The sequence below is a fragment of the Bombyx mandarina genome, chromosome 23 (genome assembly GCF_030267445.1).
Source record: "Bombyx mandarina strain Sakado chromosome 23, ASM3026744v2".
Lineage (NCBI taxonomy): Eukaryota > Metazoa > Arthropoda > Insecta > Lepidoptera > Bombycidae > Bombyx > Bombyx mandarina.
Genome location: NC_143229.1, coordinates 17,652,596 through 17,665,270, shown reverse-complemented (window position 1 = coordinate 17,665,270; position 12,675 = coordinate 17,652,596). Strand labels below are relative to the sequence as shown.

General features: G+C 44.2%; 1 protein-coding gene across 4 annotated transcripts in view; it reads right to left on the bottom strand.

Moving 5' to 3' along the window:
• Positions 1-12,675, bottom strand: part of LOC114244115 (uncharacterized) — a 63,132-nt gene that overhangs the window by 5,367 nt on the left and 45,090 nt on the right. For all 4 annotated transcript variants that reach the window (XM_089737472.1, XM_089737471.1, XM_089737469.1 and 1 more), the window contains exons 10-19: positions 11,820-12,012; positions 11,102-11,261; positions 9,687-10,161; positions 8,270-8,426; positions 7,904-7,946; positions 6,165-6,272; positions 5,171-5,292; positions 2,217-2,550; positions 1,038-1,191; positions 79-286 (exon numbers count right to left, since the gene is read on the bottom strand). In XM_089737472.1, the coding sequence (XP_089593598.1) occupies positions 79-286; positions 1,038-1,191; positions 2,217-2,550; positions 5,171-5,292; positions 6,165-6,272; positions 7,904-7,946; positions 8,270-8,426; positions 9,687-10,161; positions 11,102-11,261; positions 11,820-12,012 (1,954 nt within the window). The remainder of the gene's footprint in view (positions 1-78; positions 287-1,037; positions 1,192-2,216; positions 2,551-5,170; positions 5,293-6,164; positions 6,273-7,903; positions 7,947-8,269; positions 8,427-9,686; positions 10,162-11,101; positions 11,262-11,819; positions 12,013-12,675) is intronic.

Genomic DNA, 12,675 nt, shown 5'->3' with positions numbered 1-12,675 from the left:
CGCTCTCTATCTCTCTCTCGCTCTCTATCTCTCTATTAATATATCTAAACCGCGTATGAAACTAATTAGAACACGCACCCAGTTGGTGAAGCCGGGCTTCCCGTGCACGTAGCGGGACCTGATCCTCATGACCCTGTCGATGTTGCACTCGAGCGGCACCCGGACGCCCCACGCGCCCGCGCCCGCCGCCAGCCCGCTCAGCTCGCGCCCGTGCTCGCAGTGCTTCGATGTGTCCTCGTAGTTGCAATGCACAGCGCACAGCCGGTGCTCCTTCAGCTTCGACGACCTGTGCCAGGGCAGACGCGAACTAAGTGGTCACTGGAGCCCATAGACATCTACGACGTAAGCGCCGCCACCCACCTTGAGATATAAATTCTAAAGCAGTCTTTCCCAAGGTGGGCGATAACGCCCCCTTGTGGGCGCTGCAGGCCTAAAGGGGGGCGTTAAGAGATCCAGAAAAAAAATGGGGGCGTTGTGTAGAGGCTTGGGAGGCAATTTGTAATTTCATCTAGGAGGACTCTTAGACACCGACTGAGCTCTCGCTATAGTGGTTTTCAGGTGAAAAAATGGGGGCGCTAAAAAATAATTTATTCTCAAAGCAGGCAGTACACAAAATATGTTTGGGAACCCCTGTTCTAAAATCTCAAGTATAATTACAACGGCTGCCGCGCCCTTTAAACCGGAACGCATTACTGCTTCACAGCAGAAATAGGCGGGGCGGCCGTAATTACGTAAATTATAATTTTGCAGGCTTTTTATTGCACGATATTATTCCTTCACCGTGGAAGTCAATCGTGAACATTTGTCAATTAATTGTAATAATTGTCATTAAGAAATTCATAATAGATGTCCCGGTGAGTAATGCAAAAGGGGGCAGCAATGGTGACCAGTCATGACTGGACGGGCCGATGGTTTAATGAAACACGTAGGGCACTCATGGTCCTGACTTCCACGATGGATTGTAACAAAGTTTGCAAGTTATATCCGTGGAGCAGCCACTTGCTGGCGGGCGGGGGGAGGGGGGGGGACATACTTACAGGAACGTGAGGTCGACGTGCGTGTGGTGCAGACAGTGCGACAGCGGCACCGCGTACGTGTAGTTGTGCGTGCTGGCGGCGCACACAGTCTCCGTAAACAGCGACATGTTCCTCGTCTGTTCCGACCGGATGCCCACGCGGACCGTGTCGCAGTCTGCAACGACGGACACTGTCATTATATACTGATGGGACTGGGGTGTCAGTGGGTTGACTCACTACGAAGCTATTTCATTCTGATGGACGTCTTGTGAGTCCGCACGGGTAGGTACCACCACCCTGCCTATTGCAGCCGTGAAGCAGTAATGCGGTTCGGTTTAAAGGGTGGGGCAGTTGTTGTAACAATACTGAGAATAGAGCACATATCTCAAGGTGGGTAGCAGCATTTACGTTGTAGATGTCTATGGACTCCAGTAGCCACTTAACATAAGGTGAGCCGTGAGCTCGTCTATATATCTATGTGACTTGAATCTTCGAAAATCTATTTCACCGACTTGAAACCGTTTGATTAACAAAAACAAACAAACAGTAAGAAATCAGTTAGATTTTACTCAGACCTATTTAAGTGCGCATTGCATTTGCCTTCACGAATCTTCTTTTTCCTCTATCTATTCGCTGGTAGCCTAAGAGGCTATTCCAGCGGACGGGTAGGTAAGCTCAGGGGCTTCACCTGAGAAAATTTGCTAACCACTGAGAAGATCCGGCGAGAAACTCAGTGAGCTGTGTCTGTGGGTTAGTTCGCTCGACGAGGACGGTGATCAGTGTTTGAGGATCCTAAAAGCACCGAGAGTGAATCCGGGGGATCCGACAAGTCATGTATCGGGCGACGGCGGCTTTGCTTTGCCCCGTCACGGTGGGATAAGTCACGAATCTCTACGTAATCCGTCAGCTGTTCCCATCACATACAACATCTTATTATCTTATCTTATCAATAATCAACTTTATCGATAATTTTGATTTTTTTCTCTAAATAACCAGTTCATATTTTTTATTATTCTGTCGGTAAGATCGAAAAATATTATTCATATTTCATCATTTTATCAATATGTAATTCGTATTTAAATATAATTTCTGAAAAACACAATTTCTCAACAACAACAAAAAAACCGAGTAAAGCTCGGTCATTAACTAGTAATCTTAATATGACAATTTAGTCTAAACAATCAAAGGCACAATATTTACCGGGTCCGATCTCTTTGTCGGGTTCGCCGTAGTTTATCTCTTCGGAGCTACTCCGCATCTCTTCGGCGTCCCTTTTGTATCTCTTCGAGCTGACGTCGCTGGCGTTCGCTTTGCTGTCCAAATAGTTCGCGTAAACGATGATCTCTTCGTTCATTTTGTATTTCAAGGTTTCCGAGTTATTTTTCTCGAGTATTACGGGGATGTTAGGCAGTTTGTCCCTATGAGTGGGCTCGATGGGCCTTATGAAGGTCTCGTTCGAATCCTTGTCCGGCTTGGAACGCTCAAGCGGCTCGCTGCTGTCATACGTTTGCGGCGGGTCCAGTCCGCACGACGACTGCAAGGGAATCGAACCAATGCGTTAACGACAATAGCGGATGTCTCTATATGACCAGCTTGAGAGCCACTTTGAGATACACTGAGTATTCAAAGGGGACAGCCTTCATTTATTTGCTGGTGATAGGACCTCTTGTGAGTCCGCACGGGTAGGTACCACCACCCTACCTGTTTCTGCCGTGAAGCAGTAATGCGTTTCGGTTTGAGGGGCGGGGCAGCCGTTGTACTGTAAAAACTGAGACTTTAGAACTCATATCTCAAGGTGGGTGGCGGCATTTACGTTGTAGATGTCTATGGGCTCCAGTAACCACTGAACACCAGGTCGGCTGTGAGCTCGTCCACCCATCTAAGCAATAATAAAAAAAAACATCTTGCCCTTATCCCTCAGTGGGGTTGTTGCAATATGTCTTTTTCTATCTAGACCAATCATAGGTAATCTCTGCACTCACGACTTTCTCACGCATATCCTCATTCACACAGTTCATCCTTTGTTTTAGGAAGGAAGGATTACTGGTGGAAGGACTTCCCAGTTTCACCAGGACAAGTGAACGGATGGGTGACCAGAGGCTCAGCCAGGAGTGGTAGGATTTACTAACAGCCAGTTCATCCAAATCTTTTAGAGCGCCTCCTCGTCACGTTACCAAATAGTGCCTATACCCAGTGTAGACATCACGACGTGTGTGACGCACCGATCCAGAGACAAGAGATCGTAATCTCTGTTGTACAGATTGGCCCTTCGTATCAGAGCGCGTGACGGCGTCGCGGCAGAAATAGGTCAAATGATTGTACCAAAACAGTTAGAACGCTAACATAATACCAAATCTCACCAATATCCTTTGTATCCAAAGCGAGAAAATTTCAAAGTCCTTTAATGAAGCAGCGTGTAACAGAACATGAAAATACAATTTTTTTTCCTTCCTAAACTAATGGTCTAGAGCAGGGGTGGGGCAATATTTTGATAGTCGGGCCACATTGCAGATAAAAAATTTACCTCAGGCCAAACAGTTTTTTTTTTTTTTTCTAATTATAAGTATAGTTTTTGCTAAGGATGTAAATTTTTTATAACTTTTGAGAAAATTAGTTCAGACTCTTCGAATTGAAAAATATGTTAAGCAAATACATCAGTTTCAGTTTCATTATTTCTTTAGTGTTTTACGATGCATGCACCCTCAGTAGATCTATATCTGCTTTTATTTCGTTTAATTTTCCGCGAATTTATTGCGGAAAGATATTACTCCAAATTAAAATTAATATAAAATAACTAGCCTTCTACTATACTATCGCAGGAGAAAATGGCGGCTTTAGATTTGAGTTATTTTGTTTATTCATGCAATAATGTGATATAATAAGTATAATAACTAGTGAAATTGTGCGACTATTATACATACTGTAATTGTTCAATTATAATAATTATATTTTCGAATAGGAGGCGCTGAAAAGAGCGATTGTCCGGAAGAAAATTTTGGCTCCCACCGGCAATTATGTTAGACAAAAAGTAATATGTAATAAATTGTGTTTTTAATAATAATACCTATACAATGCTTCACGGGCCAGACAAAATTCTACCATTTGCCGCCATTTGCCCAGGGCTGGTCTAGAGAGACCATATCAGCGGCACGGGGCTCAAACCAGGTGTGTTGCTAACACTGGCACTAGCAAGAGCAGTGCTTCGCAGAATCTACCACCGCATCGGAAACGCGACCCACTGAGAAGATCCGACGAGAAACTCAGTGGGCTGTGTCTGAGGGTTAATTTACTCGTCGAGCCCTCCCTCGCAAGCGATGGGTTCGACGAGAACGATGACCGGTGCTTGGGGTACCTAAAAGCACCGTTAGTGCATCGGGAGGAAAAATTCATTTAATCATATTGATAGCATTTTATTTGAAACGTCGTGAAATAACAATGACGCGATTCACGCAATTAGTAACGCCATCTATCGATCAAAGCTGTTAAGATACTTGTGTATTTTAACGAATTTAATTAAATTTATATTAACTATTAATGCAGTATTTTTAGAGACGTATCGAGTGTGCGAAATTATTACTTTGATAGGAAATTTACTGATATATTTACGATAGTCTTGCAAGAGACAAAGTGTATATTTACACGATTATGGTTACACGATTGGTATCAGCATAGTCGGCCACGTGTTATATAGAAACAAAAACCTTAGCCACAGCAACGTGTGGCCGGGTCTGCTAGTAGATATAGACGCTTGAAAGGCAAACGTGACTAAGCGACAATGCGTGAACTTTACAGTAGACTAATTTAAAGTTGAAATAGCTGAAAAAAACTCTATTTTAACGAATCCAGCTGTAGGATTGAAATGATTTTAATAGATTTAGAAATTTTTTTTTTTTGCCTATCGAATATAGTTATTGCCTATCATTTATGTATAAAGCAGTTATTGTCGCTTAGTCACGTTTGCATTTCAAGCGTCGATATATATAAATATATAGATCAGTGTGCTCAGTGCGAGTTTTTTAACGTTCTCGATAGCGTAAAAGTTAACTCAAATTGGTAAGGTGTTGGAACAGCGCCCCTAGCGGCAAACGTAGGCAACCTCTTGTCCATACAAATTTGAGTTGACTTCCCAGAGTCCGAATAGAAGTCCGGCGTACCTGACAGTCGGGCTCCAGCTCGTTGTTGCTGTTGGCCGCGAAGACGCACCCTCCCCCCACCACGTCCGCCGTGCGACTGGCCGCGACCACGCCCTCGCCGCGCGCCGCCGCCTGGATCGTGTCTGGAAGTACGAGCATCCGTAAGCCTACCAGGTCATCTCTGGCATTTTTACTGGTGGTAGGACCTTTTGTGAGTCCGCACGGGTAGGTACCACCACCCCGCCTATTTCTGCCGTGAAGCAGTAATGCGTTTCGGTTTGAAGGGTGGGGCAGCCGTTGTAACTATACTTGAGACCTTAGAACTTATATCTCAAGGTGGGTAGCGCGTTTACTTCGTTGATATCTATGGGCGCTCCAGTAACCACTTAACACCAGGTGGACTGTGAGCTCGTCAAAAAAATATTAAGGATTATCTCCTTACCCCACATTACGTGGGACCTGCGCAGCGTGTCCTCATCATGCCAGGACTTAGAATGAGTTTCAAAATCGACTACCCATCCTCCCTGGATCATTTCCCCATATACCCATAGCAACGTGCCTTAGGAAAAGACCGTCCGATCCGTTTTTACAGTTTTCATTGATCATCACAAAAAATTAATAGTAAAATTTAGATTTTCGAATACTAAACTGATTACCGAGGATTGTATGAGTAGGTTATTTGCAAAGGTACTGCCTGGTTAAGGCGCATCCAGTTTAAAGAGTGGGGTTTTCGTTATGCAACTAAGCCTTTGAGATGAAAGGGGGGTATTCGTGGTGTCTATGACCTCTGGTAAGGTATATTCCCCCTACCTATTGGCTGATAGCATAAGAGACTATCCCAGCTACGCCCTGACGGGTAGGTGAGCTCACGGGCTCAACCTAAGAGACTTTAAATCGAAGAATAGAATTTAGTAGAACCGGGTGTGATTAAGTGTCTAGTGACTAGAATTCAAGTGAAAAGTTAATTTTGAAAACCAGCTTTATGGCTGTGAGGTGGTGGGTTGTGTCTACTCACTTATAAGGCTGCTGATGTAGTTCTTGGTGGGTGGCGGAGTTGTGCTGGTGAGTGGCGGGTCCGTGGGGGCCGTGGTCGTGTCCACGGTGGTCTTGAGGCCGCTTTTCTCTGAGAACGTTATACGTCATCAGTGATCTGGTATTGGAACCTTTAGGCTTACTGAAGGATTTGAGTTCTATCTTGTTTTTTTTTGTTTTTATTGCCGTATATGCAGACGATCATACGGGCCACCTGATAGTGAGTGGTTAGCGTCGCCCGTGGATTTCAGCAATGCCAGGGGCAGAGCCAAGCCGCTGCCTACCGTTTAATACTCTCCACAAGTCTCGTTTGAAGAAGGACATGTCATAGCGCTCGGGAAACACCGTGGAAGAGAGCTCATTCCATAGCCGGATGGTACATGGCAAAAAAGACCTCTGGAAACGTACTGTGGATGACCGCAGTGGCTCCAGGTAATATGGATGAACTCTACTCCGGTGGCGGGCGGTGCGATGGTAAAAACGAGATGATGCTATTTTGGAAGGCTTAAACGACGAAAGGAAGATCTTCCACCGAGCGGGTGATATTGCTCGGTAAACCGACGGTCCGAATGTTGTTGTTCGAAACTTGTATATATGCGCTTTATCTTGAAAATGTCGTAAGCGAGATTCAGGCATCTGTCAATTATCTTGCGTTGTATGATGGCTACCCGCCACACTATCATCTCAAACAATTCCTCAGAGCACTGTTGCGTTCCATGGGAAGTGCTTTGAGGAGGTACATTTATTTTTTTCTATCCCTATTTAGAACTCCTGCGTTCATCCATTCTCCAGAGACCTGCCACGCACCATCCGACTCTGGAATTAACTCCCCTCCACAGCGTTTCTTCAACACTATGACCTCTTCCAACAAGGCTTTCAGACTCAGTGATTGGCCACGGCTTGGCAGTGTCCATGGCATGCTAGCATCCAAGAGAGACGGTGACCACTTCCTCATCAGATGGTTCCTTTGTACATATGCCTCCAAACGCAATAGACGTCTTGGTACTTGGTTGGTACTTACACGCGCAGGGTCAAAAGAAGCTAGCCATCTCGTTAGATGAGACTTTTTGATTGGTATTTTTATTATTACTATTTTTACTGGTGGTAGGACCTCTTGTGAGTCCGCACGGGTAGGTACCACCGCCCCGCCTATTTCTGTCGTGAAGCAGTAATGCGTTTCGGTTTGAAGGATGGGGCAGCCGTTGTAACTATACTGAGACCTTAGAACTTCTATCTCAAGGTGTGTGGCGCATTTACGTTGTAGATGTCTATGGGTTCCAGTAACCACTTAACACCAGGTGGGCTGTGAGCTCGTCCACACATCTAGGCAATAAAAAAAAAAAAAAGAACATTCTAGAGAATGTATCCTTCTAATCATCATTCAAAATCATTATAGTTTGGATAATAAATAATAAAATTAGATTTGATGTTTATAAAATTCAATTGCAGTAGAAATGGCGCCAGGGTAGCTTAAAAAAACCTTAAATCCTTCATACAAATAACGAGAACTAAAATAGTGAGTACTGTATAAAAATGAGACTTAAAACTCAAATCCCAAAGCGGACTTTGGCTTTTGCGTTGTCGAGGTCTATGGGCTCCGGAAACCAATTAACACCAAGTGAACTATCTCAAGATCTACTTGGTGGATCGTCCATCTATCTAAACAAAAATAAATACAGTGACTAGGAGGTATTTATAAAGAAAATATTCATTGAAGCTCACCTTTGACTTTCTTGGGCAAAACGTGTTGGGACGGTTTTAAATTCTGCAAAGGAAAACATATTTTTGAGGTCTTTTTTCTTTTTGAGGATGATCCTTTTAGGGTCAGAATCCACACGTATTGGACATATAGTTTAAGTCTTAAATTAGTCCTAGGACAGCCAATAGTTAACTGTGAGCTGAACCTCAAATGTTCCACGTTCAGTGCCTCTAGTGCTCAGGATTTGCGTCCCTCTTGACATGGAGATTGTATCAATGGCTCTGAACGCCAAACATCTCTAACAAACCTACCGCCCACTTGTCCTAGTGAAACTGGAAAAACTTTGTGGCATCAGTAATCCTTCATTCATAAAAAAAAAGTGTAGTAACCTGTATCAAATTATGGTCAGGCGGCGCCTTGTGCGCGCTACCCGCGTTCAGTTTCGAGTAATGAGGGTAGCTGGAGAATTTCTCGTGCATCCGTGTCTCCTTCATCGTCAGCAGCTCTTGGTGCTCCCGGAAGTATAGCGCCGATATCACGACGAGGCTGCGATAAGGGAAAAAACCGTAAATTCAGTTATCAGTGCAGCGCCATCTAGCGACGCGGGATCGAAACTAAATAGCGTTGTAGTAAAGATACGCGCCGCTAGATCGCGCTGTTTAGTTATTGGTACAGTACCACCTAGCGGCGTGCGATTGAAACTAAAAATCGTTGTAGTACAAACGCGCGCCGCTAGATCGCGCTGTGTAATTACGAACGAAAGGTCGTCGTGGCCTAACGGATAAGACGTCCGGTGCATTCGTGTTGAAGCGATGCACCGGTGTTCGAATCCCGCAGGCGGGTATCAATTTTTCTAATGAAATACGTACTCAACAAATGTTCACGATTGACTTCCACGGTGAAGGAATAACATCGTGTAATAAAAATGAAACCCGCAAAATTATAATTTGCGTAATTACTGGTGGTAGGACCTCTTGTGAGTCCGCACGGGTAGGTACCACCGCCCCGCCTATTTCTGCCGTGAAGCAGTAATGCGTTTCGGTTTGAAGGGTGGGGCAGCCGTTGTGACTATACTGAGACCTTAGAACTATATCTCAAGGTGTGTGGCGCATTTACGTTGTAGATGTCTATGGGCTCCAGTAACCACTTAACATCAGGTGGGCTGTGAGCTCGTCCACACAGCTAAGCAATAAAAAAAAAAAAAAAACACACGGACCTTTGGAACGGACAGAGTTCACGCGAACCTGGAATGTGTTCTTCCAAATTGATGATTGTCATTTGATACTACAATCCCGTAATGGATCGCGCGACTCCGAATCGAGTACTTGAAGGTCATTTTATCCTATATATTATTTTTTTATTGCCTAAATGGGTCGACGAGCTCACAGCCCACATGGTGTTAAGTGGTTACTGGTGCCCATAGACAACTACAACGCAAATGCGCCACCTACCTTGAGCTATAAGTTCTATGATCTCAGTATAGTTACAACAGCTGCCCCAACCTTCAACCCGACAAATATAGGCTCAAATAGGCAGGGTGGTAGTACCGTGCGAACTCAAAGGGGCCCTACCACCAGTTATACAAATGCATGATAATACTACACAATTGTTGACATGCCCAAAAACTGTCATGAATCGAGCACAACGTTCGAATGAAATACGCATTTAACACGCCAGCAATAAAGCCTATTGTAAGTCGGCACGGGTAATGTGGCAGCTTCACGGCAGAAACAAGCAATATTGGGGTCCACATCTGGGTAAGGCAAAGCAAGATATAACTAAGCGTAACAAATGAAGGTTACTTACCAAACAGCCATAACGAACACCAATATAGTTATGATGATCTGCAAAAAATTATTGGAGATCAGTTCGCTGCTGGCATCCCCGTAGTCTTTCCGACAGCAAAAACCCAATTTAGTGTTGCTATACGCGAAATCGTCTTCGCTCCTAACCCATAGACAGTGATCTTTCTTCTTCGGCAACTCAACGAAGTCGTCGTCTGGCAACATTTTATCGACATAATTAGGGCCGGCCATATCGATCTTCTCTTTATCGTTGTATCGGTAGCACGTCTTATTCGAGTTGTAAAACTTTCCGTATTTTGAGGAGCTGCTGTGGCAATGCTTGCACTGCTTCCTGGTGTACCTCGGCGAGTTGTGGTTCATTTTGTGGCAACACTCGTGCCTGCGGATGCTTCTGGCGATGTCGCGTATCTGATCTATCGACACGTTGTCGTTGTAGAGCGATTTCGAAGAGTTCGATGTTGCCGAGTATCGGGAGTCTAGAAATAAACGAGATATTCTAGATTATTTTATTTATTACTAGCTGAGTCCCGCGATGTTGGCCGCGGTTATTGTCGTACCGCGGGTGACGCCGCGGGGCGAAGCTAGCTTAGTAGCCTAAGTTACTCCTTATATCATCAGCTACATATTAGTGAAAGTCTCGTCAAAATCGGTCCAGTCGTTCCAGAGATTAGTCGGAACAAACAGACAGACAAAAAAAAATTGGTATATGTACTGTGGTATAATTACTTACGAATTCAGTAAAAAGTGCTTATTTTATTATTACAAACAGACAGATTAAAGATTTGTGTATCTTTTTAGCTTGTAATGTGTATTGTGTGCCTAATAAATAAATAAATTGATCATTAACTGTTAGATTCATTATCTTTGAACAGCATTAGCTAAGTCACCTTTTTTTTAATTTTTTTTCCTTTCTTATAATTAATGTATTAATCTAAATCTGTGTGAAAGGCAATAAATGATTTTATTAATAGTATTGTAATATATTTTTAGACAGTTCCGATGACGTCACTTCGGTAATAGAGACGTCATACGGTCTGTGCGAGTTTTTATAACTTCTAGATCGCGTAAAAGCTTTTTTTTTATTGCTTAGAAGCGTGGACGAGCTTACAGCCCAGCTAAAGTTGTTACTGGAGCCCGTAGACAACTTCAGCGTAAATCCCGCCACCCGCCTTAAGATATCAGTTCTAAGGTCTCAGTATAGTCACAACGGCTGCCCCACCCTTCAAACCGAAACGCATGACTGCTTCACGGCAGAAATAGTCAGGGCGGTGGTACCCGCGCGGACTCACAAGACGTTTTACCACCAGTAATTGCGGACTATAATTAAATACTTCAAAGACCTCCAACCCATGCCGCAGCTCACTGTAGCAGTAAGAAGTGGAAAGCTGCCTATTAAAACGCGGTTTCCCAATTTACCATTGCTGATACTTGATCTGGAGCTGCCTCGCCGCTGCAGGACGGTGATCCTGCACAGCTTCTGATTGATCCTCTCGAGCTGGTCTATCCTGGACTCCAAGTTTCCAGTAACCTTGCACAGTTCTTTGACAGCACCCAGGTTCTCCATGAATATCCGGTCCTGGGGTTTGAATAAAGACTATGGAAGTGCGAATGCGATGACGCTATATTTCCACGTATTTGAGGGTAGTCAGCGCAACATTCAATTACCCATTTTTATTAAGAGATTTTATGACCGTGGTAATTGTGGGTAATTGAAGTTTATCTATAGTGTCCGCTGGACTTTTTGACGCGAGGAGTGAAGTTGTGTGATTTATTTTATTTTGCCTATTTAGTGTTTCTTCAGGTTTAAATGTGTAATAACGGTGGTTTATTAACTGTTTAATATCTGTGAAAATATGTGGGAAAATAAAACAAAGTCACTGGACGTAACTTCTCGGGATCCTCCAAAAAGTCCATTGAAAAAATCTCAGTAAAAGACCACCATTTTACTGAGATTATATTTCATCCCATTTCATCGAATCTCATTTCACTCCATATTATCATTTTTCATAAAAATAAGAATATAAATTAAAATAAGACTTGACTTAAAAGTTTTAGTTACCCGGTCATAAAATCCCTTATAAAAAAAAACCACGGCAATAAACGCGGCGTTCTACTTCACCTCTATCCAACTAACCTTATTGACGACCAGGAACTTGGGAATGGTGTCGCCGTTCGGCAGAGTGACGTCACCGGCCTCCTTGACCGCCTCCGGTATGACCCGGCGGACCTCCTGCGCGATGACTCCGGTATCCAGCTGCGGACCCTGCCTCCCGGGGTCGTACCCCAGCAGACCAGAGTGCTCCGCGAATGAGGGGTCGTAGTTGAATCTGGGGGGTTGTGGGCGTTTGAGATAAGAGAGAAATAGAGAGAGAGAGAGAGAGAGAGAGAGAGAGAGAGAGAGAGAGAAACAGAGGGAGAGAGAGAAAGAGAGAGGAAGAGAAAGAGAAAGAGAGCCCTAGCAAGAGCAGTGCTTCGCAGAATCTCCCACCGAATCGGAAACGCGACCCACTGAGAAGATCCGGTGAGAAACTCAGTGGGTTGTGTCTGTGGGTTAATTTACTCGCCGAACCCTTTGTTGCAAGCGACGGGTTCGGCGAGGACGATGATCGGTGCTTGGGGTACCCAAAAGCACCGTTAGTGGATCGGGAGGATTTGAAATTTTGAGCTTTTGTTTCAACGACTTCAAAGCCGGATTAATTTGAAAATTTGCCAACGCATCAAGAACCGATGATGATACAATACAGTTTGGCGAAATATCCTGACCAAAAACATTCACTGCACCATGCACATATGAATAAGGTTTTTTTAAACTACTGGTCCCCCAGTAGCCGAAATACTACTATTTTACTGGTGGTAGGACCTCTTGTGAGTCCGCGCGGGTGGGTACCACCACCCTGCCTATTTCTGCCGTGAAGCAGTAATGAGTTTCGGTTTGAAGGGTGGGGCAGCCGTTGTTACTATACTTGAGACCTTAGAACTTGTATCTCAAG